The sequence below is a fragment of the Bos javanicus genome, chromosome 22 (genome assembly GCF_032452875.1).
Source record: "Bos javanicus breed banteng chromosome 22, ARS-OSU_banteng_1.0, whole genome shotgun sequence".
Lineage (NCBI taxonomy): Eukaryota > Metazoa > Chordata > Mammalia > Artiodactyla > Bovidae > Bos > Bos javanicus.
Genome location: NC_083889.1, coordinates 6,665,667 through 6,689,821, shown reverse-complemented (window position 1 = coordinate 6,689,821; position 24,155 = coordinate 6,665,667). Strand labels below are relative to the sequence as shown.

General features: G+C 45.1%; 1 protein-coding gene across 1 annotated transcript in view; it reads right to left on the bottom strand.

The window, feature by feature from the left end:
* Window positions 1-24,155, bottom strand: part of GPD1L (glycerol-3-phosphate dehydrogenase 1 like) — a 63,978-nt gene that overhangs the window by 16,107 nt on the left and 23,716 nt on the right. The window contains exons 3-5 of the mRNA XM_061395739.1: window positions 14,219-14,359; window positions 12,607-12,745; window positions 3,758-3,870 (exon numbers count right to left, since the gene is read on the bottom strand). Of these exons, the coding sequence (XP_061251723.1) occupies window positions 3,758-3,870; window positions 12,607-12,745; window positions 14,219-14,359 (393 nt within the window). The remainder of the gene's footprint in view (window positions 1-3,757; window positions 3,871-12,606; window positions 12,746-14,218; window positions 14,360-24,155) is intronic.

Here is a 24,155-nt window from a genome sequence, read left to right as displayed (position 1 = left end):
CAGTCGTGTCCGACTCTTAGCAACCCCATGGACTGCAGCCCACCAGGCTCCTCCATCCATGGGATTTTCCAGGCAAGAGTACTGGAGTGAGGTGCCATTGCCTTTTCCACAATTAAGTACTAACTGCCTATTAAGATGAAGCCAGGGACTTCCTTGGCAGTCAGTGGTTATTAAGACTCTGTCTTCCCTTGCAGGGGGTGTGGGTTCAATCCCTGGTTAGGGAGCTAAGATTCCACATGCCACAGGGTATGGCCAAAAAAATAAAAAATAAAGCCAAATGTTACACTGAAACTCCCCAGAATGCCTTAAAAGACAGATGTCCCGTGCCCTTTGTCTTTGTTTCTTTTTTCATCCTGTTGCCTAGAAGGCAGATGTGATGGTTGGAGCCCTGGTCACCATCTTAGAACATGAGGACAAGGGTCATCTCTCATGAGCTGGAGGGAGCCTGGGTCCCTGAGAATTTTGTGGAGTGGAATATTCATATGGAATTAGGATTTCTGCACAAGAAAGAAAGTTCTATCTTGTTCAGTCCCTATTATTTTGGGTCTCTGTTAATGAAACAATCTTGATAAACCATTTATTAAAAATAACAGGTTGAGCTAAATACTTATGATTTTTATACTTTTCTGTATGAAGAACATCTTAAAAGTTACATTAAAAAATACACCCCAACGGAAAGAAGCCAGACACAGAGGAGTACATACTGTATATGTGTATTATAAAAATTCTACAGTGAACAAAAGCAGATGGTGGCTGCTGGTTTGGGAGGGAGGAGTAAAGTATAAAGACACTTATGGAGTTGCCTGGGGTGATGGAAATGTATTTGAGTGATGAAGTTCAGGGTGTATATACCCAACTGTTAAAACCTATTGTATCATGTATTTAAATCAACACCGTTTAATGTACATGGATTTTGCTTAAATAAGTTCGGTTTAGTCACTCAGTCGTGTCTGAATCTTTCTGACCCCATGGACTGCAGCACGCCAGGCCTCCCTAAATAAAGGTGATATTTAAAAAAGAATACTCACTTACCAATAAAGAGATTAATGTAGCTAAGAGATGAAGGACGTTCTGAAGGGTGTAAGATGCACTGGTACAAAATGATTTTGTATAATTCCTTTGAATGTTCCTTTTCTTTCAACATTGTAGGGAGCTGTTATCTTTCTTTCTCTCCCCACCCCACCTCGCCCTTTTTTTCTTTTTTGGTACCTCAAACGCCCTCACGTTTTTGAGCATGAAAAAAGTGTACTTGAAAACTTTTTTAGAATAGACAACATGACTAAAGGTTGTTAATGTGAAAAAAGTAAAACATCCAAAAAAGAATGATTATATGTGTATAACTGACTCACTTTGCTGTTTAGCAGAAATAAACACAACACTGCAAACCAACTATAGTTCAAAAAACTTTTTTAAAAAGGTAAAACATAAACTACTTGAAAAGTAAGATGCACTTGTTTTAAAACAGGGGACATGGACATATTTGTGCTTACTAAAAAGACTGGAAGGGTAGATAACAATCATTAATAGCAATTATCTCAGGATGCAGAGATCATTAGTCATTTTCACTTTCTTCTCTACACCTCTCTGTAGTATGGAAGAATACTACAGAGAGGTATAATCAGGAAGAAAACAAAACTATTAATTATGTAATTAAGGAAAAATAGGCCCATGTGCCCTTGCTGGGCAGGCTCTAGCAAGAGAGGACTTCATTTCATTCAACCGCCTGGACACAAACGAGAAAAGTCAGGTCATCCAGAGTAACCACAGAACCCCGGACGGATTCTTCAAACCCACGTTCACGTTCTGACCGAGCTAGTATTTGCTACATTTGAGTCATTCACTCTTTGGCGCTCTGCCTCCTTATCGATCCGATGGGATGGTTAGCCTCAGTTACTGCCCAAGAACCTGCCTCTCAGTTTTTAAAGCTCCCAGCTCTGATGCAGGCTGGCAGGAATGATGGTAACCACTCCTGGTTGAAAGGAAAGCCAGGGGCAGGATGATAAATGGTTCTCAATCCCCATCTACCGCTGCCCCCAACGAACCACTCTGTCATGGTAGCAGGAGGCTTCTTGCCAACAGAACTGAAAAGCCGTGCAGTTCACAAGCAGGGCCAGCACATGGTTCCACCCGCAGAAGCTTCTCCAGGGCCCTCAATCTAGACTCTTTCTTCTCTCCCACCCTCTTCCTCTGCACCTTTGTTCTGGGTGGGTTTTCAGAGCTTCTCCATCCACCACCCAAAATAAAACCCAGTCACTTCATGACAGTTTTGGAGCACATGGGCCATGCTGAGCAGTGAGACCACCCATTAGTTTAATGAAGGTCTATTAAAAACGCATAAAAACCTCACCCAACAATAATAAAGAATGCAGCCAAAGCCAGCATCTTCAATGTATAACAGGCTGCGTGCAAAGTGAGAATTCCCTGACAGCATTTGGAAAGATGAACGCGGGCTGCCTGGGGGCCCAAGTCTTTCGTTGGCTTCAACTTTTAAAACTCTCATTGTATGGAGACGTGACTACACATACACACGCGACATTAAGTGGTTTTAAATTATTACTAGAAGAAAAGACGTACAATTTGCAGAGAGCCTGAGAAGGTGCCCTATGGACGGGTCTCCCTGCATTCTTTTGATCTTTGCAATTTTCACCTGACAAAGTAAGGCGAACGTCAGATTAATTTCCTTCCCTCGGTGCTCAAATTCTTGAAAAGTAGCTTCTGCTACAAAAGAAATGACTCAAAAGTGACTCAAAGGGGTTATTCATTCACAGGGAAGCTCTGTATTTTCCCTTGTTTTTGATATGGCAGCTCAGGCAGCTCCGCTTCCAAGGGGACAATGTACAGAAGTTACAGCCCTGTTGGCCACTGCCCACTGTCAGAACAGAGAGGAACCCCAATCATGACTTCCTTCTGAGATTTCTTTTTTCATGTGGACCATTTTTAACGTTTTTATTGCATCTGTTACAACATTGCTCCTGTGGTTTATTTTTGGTTTTTTGGCTGCAAAGCATGCGGGATCTTAGCTCTCCCACCAGGGAACGAACCTGTACCCTCTGCAGTAGAAGGAGAAGTCTTAACCACTGGACCACTAGGAAATGTGGTCCCACATTTTGGGGTCCATTGTGGTCAGGTCAAGTTCCCTGACCACAACTTTTAAAGGCAGAGGGTTACAAGTCAGGAGCCCAAGTCCAAACATGGAAATTTCCCTTGACTCTCTCAAGTCACTAGATGACACAGAAGCTGCCTCTTTAATCTGATCTTTTCCCTTTACAGGCAAAGATTAAGCTATTCTTAGAAAAACCTGCCTGCAGCAGATTGTTTTTTCTTCTTTAAAAACACCAACCAACCATACCATCAAACCAATAGATCATCCAGAGTGACCAAGTTCCTCTTCCTGCTCAAGATAACACATAGGAGAAATGTAGGAATTATAGAATACTTGGCTTCCAAGTAAGACTCTACAGTCAGAGTATGCCCCTGGCTTTCCAAATGTTCATGCCGTCTACTTCCCAGAGAACAAACTAGCACAGTGCTCCCAGATTTACAAACAGAAGCCTGCCATAACTGCGAGAGGAAATCTAACCACCCAGGAAAGGCTGGGGCCGAGCGGGAAGTGACAGACAAGGCTGCCAATTCACTATTCTCCCCAGAAGTACGAGCGCAGAACACAGAGCTCATTCTTAGCATGGGGTGCAATGACGCTGGCAGTGGCCCTGCGTGAGGACGCCTCCCGTAAGCAGAAACGACAGGGCTGCTTTACCTTCAGGGCACCACACAGCTCAACCGTGTCTGCATCATCCACCACCGTAATTCGAAAATTTGGGGTCTGTAGAAGTTCTTTGAAGAGAAGGCCGTTCTCCATTATCTTGCTGCCTATTGAAAGGTTAGAAAAAACAGGAAATTAATAATGGCCTCTCGTCTTAACTTTCGCATCTAACACAGTTTAAAATGAGTTTTGGACTTCCCTGGTGGTCCTGTGTTAAGACTCTGCGCACTCAATGCAGGGCGCACAGGTCCATTCCTGGTTGGGCAACTAAGATCCCCTCATGCCCTGGGGTGTGACCCAAAATTTAAAAAAAAAATTTTTTAAGCCAATAAAAAATCTTTTTAAAAATACCTTTTTCTCATTACAAAAGTGACATGTGTTCCTGATAGGAAATTTCATAGTCACAGGACTAGAAATAGAAAAATATTCCACAATCCCACCACAGATAAAATCAACAATTTGACATATATCTCTAACTTACCAAAATTGAAATATACATAGTTTTTCTCAATTGAGAACATAATGTGGATTTCACAATCAGCTTTCTCCTATTTACGGCAGGAATAATTTTCAGTGATATCCTATATTTTCTACATTATTTTATTAACAAATGGCTGCTTTGTATTTTATTGCATACATGCATAATATTTTATCTAAGTGTCTTTCTATTGTTTGAGATCTAAAATTGTTGCAACTGTTTCCTACCATAAACACTTAGAGGCTCCCTCCACAGGAAGTACCTCCCTTTCCACCAATGCTAGGACTAACCTCAGGATGTGCCTGGACTCAGTGGATGAGACAATTTCCCCACCCTTGGGGTCAGTCACATGACTGGCTTTGGTGAAAGTGAAAGTGTTAGTCGTGGACTTAGCCTGCCAGGCTCCTCTGTCCATGGGGTTCTCCAGGCAAGAATACTGGAGTGGGTAGCCATTCCCTTCTCCAGGGGATCTGCCTGACCCGGGGATCGAACCCGAGTCTTCTGCATTGTGGACGGATTCTTTACCACCTGAGCCAGTTACATGACTGGCTTTGGCTCATGGGACCAGACCTGACACAGCAGAATTTGAAGCCCATTTGTGCAGCATGGGCTTCACCATGCTGGTGAACCATGGGCTGGTTCCCATGTCCATCTGCCTTCACTGTGGGAACACACCCAGCTGGCCTGCTGGGCCCCACAAGAAGATAGGAAGGAGCACAGCACTGCCTCCCAGTGGACCCACAGATGTGTCAGCTCTGCTTATTCTGGATGCCACTAAGAATTCAGGATTATTTGTTACTTAGCATCACTATGGCAACAGAGAACTGATACAACATCAACAAACATGTTCAGTGACTCAATTGGTGGAGGATGGAAATGCATTCAAAGGCTCCTTATTTCTGCTCCCCATTGGGACCATGCCTGGAATGATGTGGAGGATCAGTACTTTTCACATGTTACTTTTCTATTTATAGAGACTCAGTTCAAAACAAAACTAAAACTTTACATATAGAGCCTGATGTGAGATCTGCTCTGGTTGGTGGGGTGAGGGATGGCGCTCAGCTCCGGAAATCAGGACGATAAAATTCGCCAGCTCGGTCCTGGCTCCCACGTCATGTTCTCCACGCAGAGCTGGCAGAAAGCTCCTCCAGGGACCACAGCACTTGGGCTCTTCCAGCCTTGAGTTTCCTGAGCTTGTCTCCCAAGCTTGTCTGCACATTACAATCACCGGGAGATCTTTAAAAACACCAAAGGCCAGCCACACCCCATCATCCATTAAATCACAAGCTCTGGGGTCAAGCAGGCATCACTAATTTCTGACACTCTCCTAGTGACTTCAATGGGCAGACAAGTTTGAAAACCTCTGATGTGATCTCTAACCTCATGAGTAAAACACTGTGGCACATTCAGCACTGTCATGAGGTTAAAGAAGAATGAGGTGTGCAAACTGCCTATTAGTTACAACAAGCACGCAAGGTCTATATAATCACAATGGGATAGTGATATTTACATGCCTATGATTGACTTGCCCCACTCACACACAGGAGGCCCCAAAGAGGTTTACTGAGTTGCCCTCGGTCACACAGCTAGTAAGAGGCAGAGCCCAAATTCTAACCCGGATGCTCTGGCTCCAGGACCTACATGACCTCTCTCTATGCTGTGCTCCACTCAGGGGCAGGAAGAGAGAAGCAACAAACACATTACAATTAGAGCCACAGTCTTCCACTGCAGGAAAAAAAAAAACCACAGGATATTCAACAAAATTACACTCAGAAGTAATATAGTATCAAAATGATCCAGGGGAGGCCTTCCCCAGTGGTCCAGTGGTTAAAATTTCACCTTTCCAATGGATGGGGTGTGGGTTTGATCCCTGGTCGGGGAACTAAGATCCTGCATGCCAAAAAATAAAATGAACAAACAAAGTTCAGAGAGGAGTAGAGAGAGAGAGGGTGGGAAACAGATGAATAAGGCCAGCCAGCAGTTAATCATTACTAAAGACGGGCAGTGTGGGGTCCTAATACAGTTCTCTCTACTTTTGTTTGGTTTAAGGACATTTTCCATCATAAAATGTTTAAGACAGCTACACCGGATACTCAGAAACATTTTCTATTCTACAGGCCACTGCTATGATGTCATTTAGCTGAATGCTCGTTCATCCAAATATTAGAAATATCCTCTGCTTGAGCAAACTGTCCTCTTCCTTTTATAAACAGCCCTCCAGACCAGCAGCGCTGTCTCATCACCTGGGTTGGGTAAAGCAGCCCCAGAGCCACACCATGATGCATTCATGGTCTTTCTTTTCTGTCCCTCACCACGGGCCACTGCCAGGTGCCTGCAACTCAAAGGGGGCTCACGAGCAGTACAGACAGGCCCCCACTCCCTCTAAGCTACTTGGATCGAGCCAGCAGCAGCTCCGAGTAACTGGACACACGGAGGGGAGCAGAGCATTCTCCATCTCCCACCGATACAAGGTGGCATCTGCTGGTGCCTCCATGCTGCAAATTATGCACGGGGTTCATTAGAGACGTGAGCTTGATTTACAGGAATCTCACATTCTCTCAAACGCGCTTTTTTTTTTATTTTATTCTCTTCCATTATGGTTTATTACAGGATACTGACTCTAGTTCCCCGTGCTATACAGTAGGACCTTATTGTTTACCAATTTTATGTAACAGTGTGTATATGCTGAACCCAACCTCCTAATTTATCCCTTCCCCACCCCTTTTCCCTTTGGTGACCATGGTTTTCTATGTCCGTGAGTCTGTTTCCATTTTATAAATAAGTTCACTTGTTTCATATGTTAGACTCTACCTGTAACTGATATCAAATGATATTTCTCTTTCTTGGTCCGACTTACTTCACTTAGTATGATCATCTCTCGGTCCAATCATGTTGCTGCAAATGGCATCACATGTTTACCCTTTAAATTTTTAAATCTTCTAAGTCATGGGAAAGCATTGACCGTATTATTATTACGATCAATGTCTTAGGCAGTGATGAGGCAAGAAGGGACCCAGGACATGTGATCCAGAACAGGGAATGCCCATCAGCCATGTGAGAGGGCTTGTCAAACTCAATATGAACCAAAAGACAGGAAAATCCCCCTTCTCTTCCACACAAAATTTTGGAGATAATCAACCTATTTAATAAGACTCCTTCACATCCCATCATGAGAAGCGCTGGACTGGAAGAAACACAAACTGGAATCAAGATTGCCGGGAGAAATATCAATAACCTCAGATAAGCAGATGACACCACCCTTATGGCAGAAAGTGAAGAGGAACTCAAAAGCCTCTTGATGAAAGTGAAAGTGGAGAGTGAAAAAGTTGGCTTAAAGCTCAATATTCAGAAAACGAAGATCATGGCATCCGGTCCCACCACTTCATGGGAAATAGACGGGGAAACAGTGGAAACAGTGTCAGACTTTATTTTTCTGGGCTCTAAAATCACTACAGATGGTGACTGCAGCCATGAAATTAAAAGACACTTACTCCTTGGAAGGAAAGTTATGACCAACCTAGAGAGCATATTCAAAAGCAGAGACATTACTTTGCCAACAAAGGTTCGTCTAGTCAAGGCTATGGTTTTTCCAGTGGTCATGTATGGGTGTGAGAGTTGAACTGTGAAGAAGGCTGAGCGCCGAAGAATTGATGCTTTTGAGCTGTGGTGTTGGAGAAGACTCTTGAGAGTCCCTTGGACTGCAAGGAGATCCAACCAGTCCATTCTGAAGGAGATCAGCCCTGGGATTTCTTTGGAAGGAATGATGCTAAAGCTGAAACTCCAGTACTTTGGCCACCTCATGGGAAGAGTTGACTCATTGGAAAAGACTCTGATGCTGGGAGGGATTGAGGGCAGGAGGAGAAGGGGATGACAGAGGATGAGATGGCTGGATGGCATCACTGACTCGATGGACGTGAGTCTGAGTGAACTCTGGGAGTTGGTGACGGACAGGGAGGCCTGGAGTACTGCAATTCATGGGGTCGCAAAGAGTTGGACACGACTGAGCGACTGATCTGATCTGATCACATCCCACATCTCAGTCCATAATTCTCTACTGTTTGTGTACTAAGAAGCTCCTTCCACAAAGAAGGGGCTTATGTATCCTTGACATTTAGCACCACAACTGATAGCTCAAACTCTGTGAAGTCATTCCCACAAAGGAGGCTCTCACCACCAGGGGGCACCATGGCTCACAGTGCCTGTTTGACCCACGTCCCCAGGTTGCTTTCACGGCAGCCGGGATCCAGCCCAGGATCCTGAACTGCACTTCGTGGCCAGGTCCCTCTAGACTTCTCCTTTAGACTTGCAATGTCTCCTACGACACTGACATTTTTCAAGAGTGTGGGCCAGTTGTGGGACTTCCCTGGTGGTCAGGTGGTTAAGACTCTGGGCTTCCAAATGCAGGGGGCGAGGGTTTGATCCTTGGCTGGGAAACTAAGATTTCATATGTGACAAGGTGCTGCCCCCCCAAAAAAACTGTGGGCCAGTTATTTTGTACCATGTCCCTTCCTTTGGCCTTGTTTAATATTTCCTGTTGATTAAATTCAGGTTATATAAGAAAATTTAGAAAATATCACTTTCCTGTTCTATCTCACTGAGTATTTTATCTAATTTAATTCAGATCACTCTTGCCAGTCATGGTCCAACCCACAGAAGGCAGCAGAAGCAATGTGTAAACAGAAGCCAGAGAAACAGATGTGACTTCCGTGCGTTTATCTGTCTTTACAAAGTAAATAAGTCTGATGCACCCACATGGGAGCTTTCCTATAACAAGGCTAAGAGGCAGGCAGAAATCCTAGCCAAAATCTATTAGTTTAAATTTGGAGATGAAGTCTGTCTCAACCCTACAGAATGACTGGGGTTAACTGGCCAATCCCAACCAAATAACTAGCAAATTGATTACTAGCAAATAGGACTAAGCTGGAAAAAGTAGCTAATAATTATTTTTGAAAAATTAAAGTCATTACATAACAGTTTCACAGGCTACATTAAAATCATAGATGAATAAAAGAACTAAAAGAATAAAGAAAAGAATAAAACCTAGCACAGCCTAGCATACATATGCATTTTTTTTTTATGGAAGGATACTTAGGAACTACCGACAATGATTTCCTTTGAGAAGAGGGAGTAGGTCTTAATTCTAATTTCATACCTTCTTGTACTGTTTGAATTTTCTTTAGTGCTTAGTTGCTTCAGTAGTGTCCAACTCTTTCATGACCCTGAAGACTGTAACCCACCAAGCACCTCTGTCCATGGGATTCTCCAGGCAAGAATACTGGAGTGGGTTGCCATTTCCTTCTCCACCTCTCCCACTCCAGTATTCTTGCCTGGAGAATCCCATAGACAGAGGAGCCTGGCAGGCTACAGTCCATGGGGTCGCAAGAGTCGGACACGACTTAGTGCACTGTCTCACCCCAGAGATTCTGCTACATATACCACAAAAACCAAACATCCCCCAATGACCTTGGCCCCACTGTTCCAATCACTTCCAGGTGGGAATTCAGGCACGTGTCCACAGAGGTCACAGACAACATACATACGGTTCTGTTATGTCCCATATATTACCCTTTCATGTCCCAAGGAAGATATTTTTTCTTAGAGATTTTCATTTAGTGTATCTTTAAAAAATCTTGTGTTAAACTTGCCTCCATCTTTTTCTTGGGTAAGGACAATCCAGAAATGGCCCTTTTGTGTCTGTGATGTTGCCATTCACAGCTTTCTTGATAGGCCTAGTACAATCTTGAGAACAGGGCTGCTGTATGCTGAGTGTCAGACGGTAGCTCTGAGCTCTGCCTGTCTTAGGGAGTTAGGCTGTGCATTTTTTATTGGTGTACCATGTATGATTTGTCCCTAATACCTTTGAAGTTTTTCTGAGAAATGAAATAATGCAACATGAACTTATTAAATTACATTTTAAGCCTTAAAAAAAAAAAAAAAGAATACTGGAGAGGGTTGCCATGCCCTCCTCCAGGGGACGTGCCTGGCCCAGGGCTGGAATCCATGTCTCCTGAGTCTCTGCGGGTAATTCACCACTAGTACCACCTGGGAAGCCCCTGAATTTTCTTAGCTGTGCTTATTGCTTTTATAAAGATCAACCTGGGTAGTGTTATTATGGGTCATTTTGTTTCCTTCCTTTTACCATTTGTGACACCTCTGCTCTCCAAAGTTATTATTTCTCTCACACACACACCCCCCTCCAAGTGCCCAGATATATGGGATTGTCAATGGAATGTTATGCAGCTATAAAGTTACATGCTGATCGAAGTAAATGGAGCAATTATCAAAAGAGTATATTAACAACTACAACCATAGTTCAGCACAAGTAGAAAAAAATAACGAAAATTAAATGAAACTTGAAATGGTTTTCCTAAATCAGAGAAAGACAAATATCATATGATTTCACTTATATGTGGAATCTAAAAAAAGAATACAAACAAACTTATTTACAAAACAGAAACAGAGTCACAGATATAGAAAACAAAGCAATGGTGTGGGGAGGCGGGGATAAGTTAGATGACTGAGTTGGGCCTAGACACACCGTTACACATATAATAGGTAACTGACAAGAACCTATCATATAGCATAAGGAACGCTATTAAATACTCTGTAATGACTTGTATGGGAAAAGAATCTAAAGAAGAGATGGAGATAAATAAGTGATTTACTCTGCTGAACAGCAGAAATTAACACAACATTGTAAATCAATTATACACAAATGAAAATTAATAATCAACATGCTGTGCTAAGTTAAGTTGCCTCAGTCGTGTCCGATTCTTTGTGACCCCCATGGACTGTAGCCTGCCAGGCTGCTCTGTCCATGGAATTCTCCAGGCAAGAATTCTGGAGTGGGTTGCCATGCCCTCCTCCAGGGGATCTTCCCAACCCAAGGATTGAACCCATTACACCGCCTGCATTGGCAGGTAGGTTCTTTACTAGTGTCACCTAGGAAACCCCTAAAATAATTAAGTTTTAAGAAACGGCTTTCTTTTGATTATCTCTATGTCCCATGGTAATCAGGTAATGTCTGTATAATTACAAATAAAAGAGAAAAAAAATTTTAAATGTCCTAACTTACATGCATGCATAAAAACATTTTCCCATCCATCTCATCTTACTCAAGAGAGCCTGATCTCTCCCAGAGTTTCCTTTCACGAAGCTGCCAAGGAGAAATAATTCCCATCACTGGTGCATTTGATAAGTGTGGAAGTAAGTCCTGGAGTGGTAGATAAACTTAAATACACCCTGCAAAGCATTCTATGAGCCCTATAACATGGTATGTGGGCACTTAGGAATTCTGAAGCCCTTTTTTAAAGAAATAGACACGTTCACAACACTGATGTGTAAGAACAGAAAGGGCTTTCTGTTTCAGGAAGCAGGAGACCCAAGTTCATGTCTGGGTTCTGTATTAGCTGTGTGATCTTGGGACAGGGAGCTTACTCTCTGAGCCTCGGCTTATTCCTTTGGAAAGCAGGGATCACTGCCATCAATTTCTAGATGTCTGAGGCATCCAGTGAGGCTCCAGATACTGGCATTTATGAGCAAAGAAAAGCTAGGTTTCTCTTGGACTGCACCAAACCAGTCAATCGTAAAGGAAATCAACCCTGAATATTCATTGGAAGGACTGATGCTGAAGCTCCAAAACTTTGGCCACCTGATCCAAAGAGCCGATTCACTGGAAAAGCTCCCGATGCTGGGAAAGACTGAAGGCAACAGGAGAAAGGGGCAGCACAGGAGGACATGGTTAGATAGCATCGCTGACTCAACGGACATGACTTTGAGCAGACGCTGGGAAATACTGCAGGATAGAGGAGCCTGGTGTGCTGCAGTCCAAGGAGTCGCAAAGTTGGACATGACTTGCTTTCCCTGACCCCCACACCCTTCATGCAAGGAGGCAGCTGTCTGCAAGCCAAGAAGAGAGCCCTCACCATAAAAGAAAAGTGTTGGCTCAACCCTGATCTTGGACTTTCTAGCCTTCAGAACTGTAAGAAATAAATTCCAGTTGTTTAAATAAAAAAAAAAAAAAAAGAAAAGCTGGGTTTCTCAGGCCTAGGGAGCTCCACCATGGACATAACCTTCTGCTTCCTGGGACAAGCAAGCACCCGTGCACGTCTGGGAATAACCTCGACGCTGCACTGCTGGGTCGTGGGGAGCCACGTGGTCTCCTTGGCTTTACTTTCAGTCCAGAGTCTGTAAAAACGCTTCACGCCCACAGAACAGCCTCCTAAGATAAAATTTCCACCCCACTGAATGTCCACCCCAGGAATGTTAAGGGAGCAGGGAAGAGTTCACTACAGAAAATTCCAGAAATGGAATATGTGCCTGTTAAGACACACAATGTCATGTCCCTTTCCCCAGTGGCCCTCACCGATGGTGGTCTCGCAGAACTTGCCGGCGGCCACCTCGTTGGCAATGTTAGCTCCCATCAGCACGCTGATGTCAATGCCCATCTTCTCTCGGATGATGTCAGAAATGAGCTTCAGCCCCTCAGGACCCTCGTCTATGCCCTGCAAGGACGTCAGTGGGTTAGAGGAAAAGAAACCCCCAAGGACAAGAGGCTGGAGACTGCTGCTTTATAAGTCATCTAGATTCAGACCGCCAATGGCATAGGCAGCTGAAAAATCTCGTTTCTAAGAGTAAACAGACATGGTGTGCATGTACCATTTAAAGAGTAACAATAAAGTGAGAATGAACAACGTCACCATCCAGGTAAAGAAAAAGAACACGAGGGACACCACCGCAGTCCCCTGGGTCTATTCCCAAGTTCGTGCTTCTCCTCACTAGTGTTTCCTGGCCCCCGCCAGGGTGACCCCTATCCTCAACGCCATCTATGCCCCGTTCCCTTGTTTTTCTTTTTCATTTTGTCACATGAAACCATCCCTAAACAGTATGTTATAGCATTATGCCTGTTTTTGAAAGGCTATAAATGAAACTGTGCCCCTCACCTGTGATGTGCTGCTTTGTGCTATATTATTATTTGGGAGATTCACCCATGTGGCCACATGAATATTCTAGTTCACTCCTGTGTAGTTTCCCATCATTCACTTGTCCATCCTATCGATGACTGACATTTGAAGTATACTTGCTTTCATAAACATTCACCTACAAACACAGTCTCTCAAGAGGGTTCTTAACCTTTTTTACAACACAGACCTGCCCCTGGCAGTCTGGTGAAGTTTATGGATTCATTCTCAGACTCCATATACATAAAGCAAAATACCAGATTACCCAGCAAGGCAATTATTTTGAAATACAGTTATGAAATGTTAAAAAAAAAACACCCTACATTTGTGACAAAGTAATATATGTATTTTCTTATTGCAATTATAAAAAGGTGCCATAGCAGGTCGAATTACTATAATTCCCAAGTAGTTGGGAATAAGTGGTATCTTGAGATATCTGAAGCCATTGTAAAGTAACATGAAAATACCTATAATTTGTATCTACCACAGGGTCAAGGTCCTGCTAACATATTGTCACTGAAACTCTGGCTTGTGGCCTACATTCATAAGTGAAGGAGATGCTCATTTCAGTTAGAGGTTAAAATAAATAAAAATGCAATTCCATCCCCATATTTAGGTCCAAACCTCTTGAATTCTGTATGTGGGCCTCTGGGGATGGTTTGTGGACTTCTGGTTAAAAAATGCCCTCTCCGGGGAATAAATCCAGGAGTGGGAAATTAAAGATGATTAACTTCCCAGCGAATGTAAACCACGTGAGATTTCCCAGGCAAGGGCGGAGCCCCGTGTGATAGACAGGAAGTTCTTTTCTTGCGGGAGCCCTCTCCAGATAGGAAGCAGCCCCTGGTAAACCTGAGTAAAGCAAGGCTCAGGAGGGGATGCATGGTTTTGATTCCCTTCCAGGCATCCTTAAAAAACAAACCCAAAGCAGCCATCCCCTCTGCTCAGCTCCTTTTCCCCAGCAGATGAAAGAGGTGCGGAAGTTCCCAGGAGCCCGCGTGCGGCGAGGGGCCGCCTCACCTTGATGAGGGTGATGCCCAGAGCATCCTTCGGCACCCTCCCCGTGATCTCGTCGCAGATCCGGTGGATGAACTGGTGGGGGATGACAAACACCAGCAGGTCTGCGTCCTGCACGGCCTCGCCGAGGTTCGCGACAGCAACCTGCCAGGGCAAGGGTGACACGGTTACTTGCGGCCTGAAACACACCTGTCCAAGCCACACACGCGCTGCCGGGCATCAGCTGCTGCCACCGCGCACAGGAACAGTCGGGTCAGTGCGGAGGTGTGCCACCTTCCCCACTCTGCAACCCAAGCTGGCAGTGCCCGCCCCTCTGTTCCAGCCCGGTTTCCCTTTCCTTAAAATGGGGCTGTAACCATCCTGCGCGGTGGTTCTCTATTGCTCCCCAACCCCCCACCCATTTCGGTCCTTCTCTGTTCCCGGGAGGCTGTGCTCTGGGCACTGTTTCCCGGGCACCCTCGCCCTCTGCCTTCCAGGTGGCCTCAGCCCAAGGCTGGCGCTGCCAGGAGCTCCAAGGTGAGAGGAGAGACAGGTCAGGGCGTGGACCTGCTCCTGGGGCCACCTGCCTGGCTCGCAGGGGTGCTGGCCTGGGCTCCCGTCCCGAGCCCCGCGTCCTGACCTGGTCTGCGTCAGCCCCCATTTCACACCTCTAAGCGCGGCTGGCGCACTGGGGCGGCACTGGTCTGTCCCCTTGCCCTTTCAGGGGTGGCCATGGCTTCCTCCCACTGCTAATCTCTGGCCACTTCCCCGAGCCTTCCCGGTTCCCTCAACTCTGCCTACACCTGTCAACACTAAGCGTTTCTACGTGAGTACTTTTGAGAGTACTGTTGTGAAGAATAAATGACACAGAACAGAGTCTGTCACTTGACAGGCACTGAATAAATGTCAGCTATTCTGATGATTATCCTTCAGAGAAGTACAAAGATGGGTTTTAAAATTTCACATGGGCAGGACTTCCCTGGCAGTCCAATGGTTAAGACTCTGTGCTCCCAATGCAGGGGACGAGGGCATGGGTTCGATCTCTGGTGGGGAAAATCCCATATGCAGTGTGGCAAAGCCCAGCTCACCCCCACTAGAAAAAGAAAATTAACATGGGCAGAGAAACACAGAGGCCGAGGTGAGGGCACCGATCGTGGACACAGGGGCATATGATCTCTAGCAGAGACTGCCCCTTGTTGCCCAATGTCCGTTTTCCCCTTCTTCCTCAGCAAGAGAACCCCAGTTTGGGGTAAGGCTCATACCTGCCAGGAAAGAAAGCTACACTTCAAGCTTCCCTTGCAGCTAGGTGCCTTGTGTGATAAAGCTCTGACCAATGGTGTAAATGTGCTTGTGGTTTCTGAGAGATATCTTTGAATTCCTCTTTTGGCCAGAAAAATGCTGAAGAGATGGCTGGAGTTTGGGCAGCCATCTTGGACTAAGGAGGAAACCAATGCTGAGATAGTGGAACAGAGCCCCTGTCACCTTGATGAATCGTTAATTATGATGAACGTCCTTTACATAAGAGAAAAAAAGTGCAAGTGTTTACTTTGCTTAGGTTACTGCTATCTTAAGTTTTCTGTCATATGCATTTGAACCTAACTGTAACTGACATAGTTTCGATTAAACATTCCTGGTTCCCCAGATGAAGGAAACTGGATGTGGGTTCTTCTCTGAGGAAGTGCTATCTGCCACAGGAACATCATTTAGAATGGATAAGCCTCCTAGGAAATCTAGTGTGGGAGTTGTGATGGAGGTGCCAACTCCTCGATAACATTTCTTCTCCCCTTTCTCCATAGCTACAGAGCTGCAAGCTGGTCACTGGTCACCGAGCATGCAGAACTGCATTTCCCAGCAGCCTTGCAGATACGCAAGGTCAAGGACCAAGTTTCCATCAGTGGAACGAGAGATGGAGCAGTGCGTACCACTCAAGATCCAGGGTCCTTCAAACAGGGGCTGCTCCCTCCACACTTTCCCTTCTCTGCTTTTGTGCTATTTGAAAACCCAAGTGGGACAAGAATAATGGTGTAAAGCAAAGCTGCTGGACGGCTGTTATGTGAGAGGGAAAGAATTCTTTGTTCTTTAAATTACATTATTGTGTTTTTTTACAGCTTAGTCTCTTAACTAATGCATGTGCAAGAGTTACTACCTCACTCAAAGAATTCCCCAAGAAAATCTACCTGGCATTATTTCACTCATCCCTCCCTTTGGCTGGTATGGAAGACCTGTAATTTACCACCTGGCCTCCATTCTCTTTCTGGCAAAAATGCCTCTAAATTTCATTTCAAAAGCTACTGCTTCACTGCTTTAACTATGCAGTTTGGGTGGAAATGCCCGCCCCACCCCCTCCATGAATGGTCTTTTAAGTTATTCAGGTCAATGGACAAATAAAACGATAGGAACCAATGTTTGCTGGGGTTTCTGAGAAACAGTTGCTTCTTTACTCTTCTGCACCAGCTTCTGTGTCTTTCCTTGATCAGTATGGAATGATGGTGCAAGGTCTGGAATAGTTGCAGCCATTTTACAAATGTGAGGGGCAGAACCTAGACCGCCAAGGGGTTCCAGTGTGAATAAAGGCAGAATAGAGAAACAGGAAAAAAAACAGGGCCTTGTTGATATTACTTAATCCACTGTTTTAGGCTGCACCTGAAACCGGCCCTACCTGAATTTTTAGTCACATGACCCAAAACATCAGCTTAAGCTGACTTGAATGGCAACGCAGAGAGTCGTCCCCACAGAATGACTAAGCTCATAACACGAAGCTTAGCATTTCTCTCTCTTTATTCACACACCCAAGGTGGAGGGAAACCTGCCTTCCTCTTCAGAGGGGCTTCTCCGGTTTGGTAGTCTAGGCTAGGTAGTAAGGATTTCCTTGGCATCTGGATATTTCGCCTCCTCCAAAAAAAGCAGTTTCTTATTCTAAGCCATCAGCCTTGATGCTGAACCACAACTGCTGTCTGCCTCTCGTTGACAAGGCTCATTATGCTCTTACACATTTGCCTGTGGTCCCAGTCTCCACCCCCTAGCCTTCATTAGAACTCGGACCCCCACCCCTCCCCCCCCCCAGGGTTACTGGCCTCACTTAAGCAGGGACTTCTGTTCTTGACCCCCTTCTCACACAGAGCCTAGCAGCCTGAATTTTAATGAAAACATTTCTTCTCTAGACCTATTGTTTCTCCACTTCCCCATCCACCTCCCTGCCCCACCAGCCCCCGGAAAACACACACCCTTTCTCTCTTCAGGGCATTTCCTGACCTAGTAAGATGTAAAAGACACCAAAACCAGAGAAAAGATGGAAAAGATGAACATTTGGGTCCCGTGTCAGCAACTGATCGGCTATGGGACCTGCACAGATGACTCCTGTTCACTAAGCACAGTCGCCCTGGCTACAGAACAGGATCACAATCACTATTCTGGGACTTTGCGGTGGTACAATGGTTAAGAATCCGCTTCCAGTGGGTCTGATCCCTGGTCAAGGAACTGAGATCCCACATGCTGTAGAGCAACTAAAGATCCTGCATGTCTAAACTAAGACCCAACACTGCCAAGTAAATACTTTGAAAAAAAAAAAAAATCACCTTTCCTGGGGTGAGACGGGGAGGGAGGTGGGAGGTAGGCACAAGAGGGATGGTTTATATGTACACCTATGGCTGATTCATGTTGCTGTATGGTAGAAACTGTAAAGCAATTATCTTCAATTAAAAATAAAGTTAATTATAAAAAAGAAACCATCACAATATTGTAATTATCCTCCAATTAAATATTTTTAAAAATCACCTTTCCTACCAGCTACTTCACAGAGCACTTTCAAAATAATACAGATAATAGCACTCTGCAGTGATGTGAAATAAGTGAGAGACATTACTCATCAGAAAAATCCACTGGCCTCCTACCAATTCTTAACCTTTAAGGCATCAGCCCACGCTATGTCCTCTGTGACAAAACACTCCCATGGAAGCTGCCAGCTGGCCCGGGATTTCTTCCCATCTTTTCCAATTCCTTTTTCAACAAATCAAAGAAGACTGCAGCTGGCTGGGTGTGTCGGGTCTCTGGGACAATATGCCTGGGGACTCCCTCAGCACATACAGACATCCTTCCATTGTCCTGTCCGAGCGCTAAGGGTTTAACCCACAGAAGCAACATGTGACCCGAGCTGCGTTTGTACGGTGCACACGGCCGTCATTCCTGCTACAGAGAATCAAAATAAGCTCTCCTCAACAAACACAATAAATTGAATATCCTCTTTCAGAATGACAGCTTTAGCTAAGCCTCTATCCTATCTTTTACTCTGAGCCAAATCAGGACACTGCTTTGGAAATGCTGACCTATTTCACGGGCCTCCTGCCAAAATCTTCCTGAGGCTGTCCACCACTAAAGGTTCCCGAAATGCTTTGAGAAAGACTATTCAGAGCAAACGGGCTTGTCTGGCATTGGCCAGGAGGACAGGAAACCCAATTAGAATGAAGGCATCACAGCTGGTCCATCTGATGCCCAGTCTTTCAGGAATCCAGGGCTCTTGGTTCACGTTAATAAAAATGTTTAAAAACTAATACTAAATAAAATAAAGTCATTTAAAACAGAGCCAATAACGGGTTCCCTAGTCTGGGGGTTAAGAATTTGCCTGCCAATGCAAGGGACGTGAGTTTGATTCTGGGTCCGGGAAGATCTACAGGTCACAGAGCAACTAAGCCTGTGCACCACAACTTCTGAGTCCACACTGTAGAGCCCCAGAGCCCCAATTACTGAAGCCCACATGCCTAGAGTCTAGAGCCTGTGCTCTGCAAGAGAAGCCCCTGCTCTCAGCAACTAGAGAAAGTCCGTGTGCAGCAACAAAGACCCAGCACGACCAAACATAAAAGTAAATATATAAACCTTTAAAACAGAGCCAATAAAGTCTATGGGCCAAGCCTGAAGGTTCTTCTTTTTCCCCCTGGGTTAGCTATCACTGTGCAGCCCGTGGGCTTCTTGACCCAGTTCCACCACCAGTTAAGTAACTGGGCACCTCAGGCAACCCACCTACATTGTTGAGGGGATGAGCATTTAAACACAACAGCATGACTATCGCAGACAGCAAAGTAGAGCTGCCACACAGCAGAGGCTCAAAAACACTGTGGTCTACTCCTGTTCTCCTAAGCTCAGCCTAGGCCAAGATGAAGCGAAGTTCACATCCTTGGCTCCCGAATGATGGCGCACCATCCTTGGCATCAGAAAAATGATCCTCAAGTACAGGCAACTTGAAATGAGGATTCTTTTTTGTTGTTGTTGTTGTTTGTTTAAAGATTTTTGATGTGGACCATTTTCCCACTATTGTTTTTGTTATAATATTGTTTCTGTTTTATAGTTTGGATTTTTGGCTGTGAGTCATGTGGGATCTTATCTCCCCAACCAGGGGTCAAACTTGGACCCTTTGCAATGGAAGGTGGAGTCTTATCCACTGGACCACCAGGGAAGCCCCTCTGCAGATTCTTATATAAACATACCACTTTAGTAAGTGAGGTTGCCTCCAGAAGAAAAAAATAAAAAGCTGCTTATTATGTAGATCAGCAGGGCCCAAGGTGTGGTTCCTGAAACCTCAGCATCCCCACCACCCAGCACCCGGAAACTTGTTAAAAATGCCAAATACCTGGACCTCCCCTGAGACCCAGTGACTCAGATACTATAGAGGTGGATCCAGTGATCCCTGGTAAACTCTCCAAGTAGTTCTAAGGAACACTTCAGTTTGAGAAACACCAATGAAGATGAATCCTCTAAGGAAAATAAAAAAGCTAAACCCAGGCAGCAAAGAGTTGATGCTGTTGCTCCTACTAAACTGATATTCTAATCTTCAGAAGCCTTAAAGCTAAAATTAATAGGCAAAATCACAACCGTATTACCCAAAAGTCAATGGTCATTTTTTAAAAAATTACCTTGGCTGAACCTTCTATGCCACGGGACACCACCTAAACCACTGAAACGAAACTCCCCAGTCTAGTTGGTTGTCCCAATCCACTTGCACTGTCCCTGGCACTCAATCAGACCACACATCATACCTGGCACTATTTCAGGAGCTGAAGACGTATCAGTGAATGCAGGCCTATGCGAGGAACAAACCCAGCAAGTTAGTAACAGAGAAAAGTATCTCAGTTGGATTTCAAAGCTTAAAATGTTTATGCTTCAAAGGATAGCATCAAGAAAGTGAAAACTCACAAGATGAGAATATACTTCTATACTATATACTTGAAAATGGATTTGTATCTAATAAATACTCCTTGCAACTCAATAATAAAAAGACAACTCAACTTTTCAAAATGGGACTTTTTAAAAAAAACACTTCCCCAAGGAAGATATAAAAACATCCAATAAGCACGTGAAAAGATGACTAATATCGTAAGCCATTAGGCAAATGAAAATCAAAACCACAATGAGATGCCACCTCAACCTAACCCTAACCCCAAAAGTTAGTTAGCTAAGGGGCTTCCCTGGTGGTCTAGTAACTAAGACTCTGCACTCTCAATGCAGGTGGCTCAGAGTTCAGTCCTTAGTCAGGAAACTAGATCCCACATGCCACAGCTAAAGATCCCACATGCTTCAGTTGAGACCCTGCAGAGCCAAATAAATAAAGTCTTAAAAAAATGTTAGATGATAACAAGAGTTGGTGAGGATGTGGAGAAATTGGAACCCTCATACAACGTACTGGTGCAACCACTTTGAAAAAGTCTGGCAAGAGTTCCTCAAAAAAGTTAAACAGTTTCTATATGACCCAGCAACTATACTCCTAGGTGTTAAGTTCAAAAGAACCAAAAACATGTTCACAAAAACAACAGCCAAAAAGTGGAGACAACCCAAATGTCCACCAACCAGCAAGTAAACAGGCAAAACACGGCACATCCCTCAGACGGAACGCTGGTCAGCCATAAACAGAGTGATTCGGGACACAACATGGATAACCCCGAAAACATTATGCTATGTGAAAGAAGGCAGGCACAGAAGGTGAGGTATTTATGGTGACATTTACATGAAAAGTCAGAACCGGCAAATGGCGAGACAGCAAGTAGGTTAGTGGTTGTTTAGGGCTGGGGAGAGGAGGAAGTAGGAGGTGACTGTTAAAGGATATGAGGTTTCTCTTTAAGGTGATGAAGTAGTCTAAAATCAATTGCAGTGCTGGTTGCCCGATTCTGTGAATATACATAGAAAGCACTGAATTGGAACATTCGTGTAGAGCGTTTTGTGTGAACATGTTTTCCCTTCTTCTGAGTATAAACCTAGAGGACAGTCACTGGGTCATATGATAGCTTTAACCTCTTAAATTGTACACTTTAAGGGGCAAACTGTGTGCCTGAGAATCACATTTCAGTAAAGCTGTTTTTGAAAAAGAACCGGCGAGGTTTAGAAGACAAAAGAGTAGAGCCGTGACAACTACAGCTCACAGAAGATGCAGCAATGACCAATCCCGGTGCTGCACTGAGGCTGGTGAAAGCTGAGCCGAGGCAGAAGAGCTCTATACACAGGCCCTGGAGAGAAGGCTGGAGCAAAGGACCAACGCTGCTCATCCTGCAGGACAGGAAGCAAGAAACGCTCCTCCATGCAACTCTCAGGAAATCACAAACCCAGTCGGCCCCAGCTTTTAGTGAGAAGTTGATGACCTGGTGAGGTCACTGCTACAGAAGGTTCCCCTGTGGAGGGGTCACGCGGTGAGCATGTGATGACCTGGAGAAGGGTCAGGTGGGCAGCAGTCTGGAGCCCCCAGCAAGGAAGATCCCCAGTCTCAATCAGCGCAAGTGTCAGACGTTATAAATAACACTGCCATCTGGATGATATGCAGCAAGTCTCTCCTGCTTGAATCCACAAGATAGAAGTGAGTAAAGCCGGCTTTTAGCTCTGGATGGACATTCATCGAGTCAATTAATCTTATGTCTGACTTTTTATCTGAAATAACAGTAACAACCATTGGTCTTGTCTAACACTAGTTTATGTTTTAAATGGCAGAATGAGGTATTTGAAAAACTCTGAAAAAAAAAACCGGTTTTAAAAAACCCAATAGAAACAAAGCCATAGTTTTGTAATAGATTCTCAACACTCAACAATTTATGTGGATCATCTCATTCACTCCTTACCAGGAGGAGCAGGGCTGCCCAGACTCATTCAGAGTCGGCCCTCAATTTCATCACTGCTCAACTTTTAAAATCACTTACAATGAGACATTTTGTGTGTGTGCATGCATGCTCTGTCGTGTCCAACTCTTTGGGACCCTACAGACTGTGTAGCCCACCAGGCTCCTCTGTCCATGGGATTCCCCAGGCAAGAATACTAGAGTGGGCTGCCATACCTTCCTCCAGGGAATCTTCCCCACCCGGGGATCGCGAACCCGAGTCTCCCACATCAATCACCTGCATTGGTAGGTGGATTCGTTACCACTGTGCCCCCTGGGAATCCCACATTATAAGAGATTTCATACATACAAACGCTAGAATCTAGAAAGCCTAAACAAGAGACAAAGAAGCAAATGCCAGTGTACCTTTGGCCAGCTTAAGAAATAAAACTTTTCAATACCCTGTGTCCTGCACCAAGGGCCAGCAAGGGTGTGGAAGGATGTGAGTTCTCAGACCCTGCTGGGGGCATGGAGATGGATACAGGGAGGAAGCAGGCAGGGCACAGCCTTAAAAGAAGGACAAAGCTATTAGGATACAACATAAACTGGTTAGGACTGACTAACACCGACCAGGTCCAAGATGACAGGAGATTCCACTTCTGGTAGACCTTAGCCTCATTATGCACTCATTATAACACATTAGCATATGCTAAATAACACGCCCACAGACACCCCATGGTCGTGATGACAGTCCTGACGTGCTCAGTTGTGCAGGCATGTCTGATCCTTAATGACCCCACAGACTGTGGCACGCTGCCAGACTTCTCTGTTCACAGGATTCTCCAGGCAAGAATACTGGAGTGGGTTTCCGTTTCCCCCGCCAGGGGGTCTTCCTGACGCACAGATGGAACCTGCATCTCCTGTAACTCCTGCATTGGCAGGGAGATTTTTTACCACCTGACAGTCCTGAGGCTGCCCATAAAAGGCCCCAAAGTGGGCAGTGCCCCAATTCCTGGGAATTCCAGCCCCATCTCTCCCAAAGTGCTAGAATAATCCTTCTACTCATTAGCCTATGAAATTACCCAGCCCATAAAAACTAACCACCCCCGTACTTCGGGGCCATTTGCCTTCTGAGAAGGTCCAGATGGCCCACACTCAGCATGTGGAGTGGGTGTCTCTCTAAATACATCCCCTTCTTACCTATCCCTTTATCTCTCACTGAGTTCTTTCTGTACCAAGACATAAAGAATCTGAACTTCAGTAAGTCCTGAGAGCAGGTATATGATCTTAATGAAAGGACAGAGGACTCAATCCCAATCTGGGTTTTGGCTGGGTTCAAGTCCTCATCTGAGTTGTATGGTTTCACACCCACGCTGGAAACCAAACTGGTGTGACCTGGAAGATTACAGGCTGCATTCCCTGAGACCTTGTGATACGCACCTCAGACGTGAATAAGGCCGTTCCCGGGAGCACTGTCTGCAACAGCAAAGCAAATGACCAGAGACCATACAAACATCCAGTCCGTGGACCAGATACACTCACTGTCATGAGGCTACAACCTTCTAGGACAGAGAGTTCCTCCCTTGTCCACACCTGGGCACACGGGCTAGGCTTTGGGGGATGTGGTTTTTGGCTCCCTCTCCACCTGCTGCCCCTCTGTTCTCCATGCAGACATGAACATCTAGCAGACTCATCTCCCTCTGTGTTTGCTGAGCACCTTGCTAGGAATCATGGGAAAGCGAAACCCCAGCAGGTCAGGTGCACACACCTGGGGCAGGTGGGGTACAGAGGGTGCAGAAGGAGCTGGCTCAGAGCGCAGTGGAAGAACCTGCTAAGGAAGCATGTGGTCTACAGAAGGGAAGAAGTGGTGGATCCCAACACGGATGAGAAGGGACA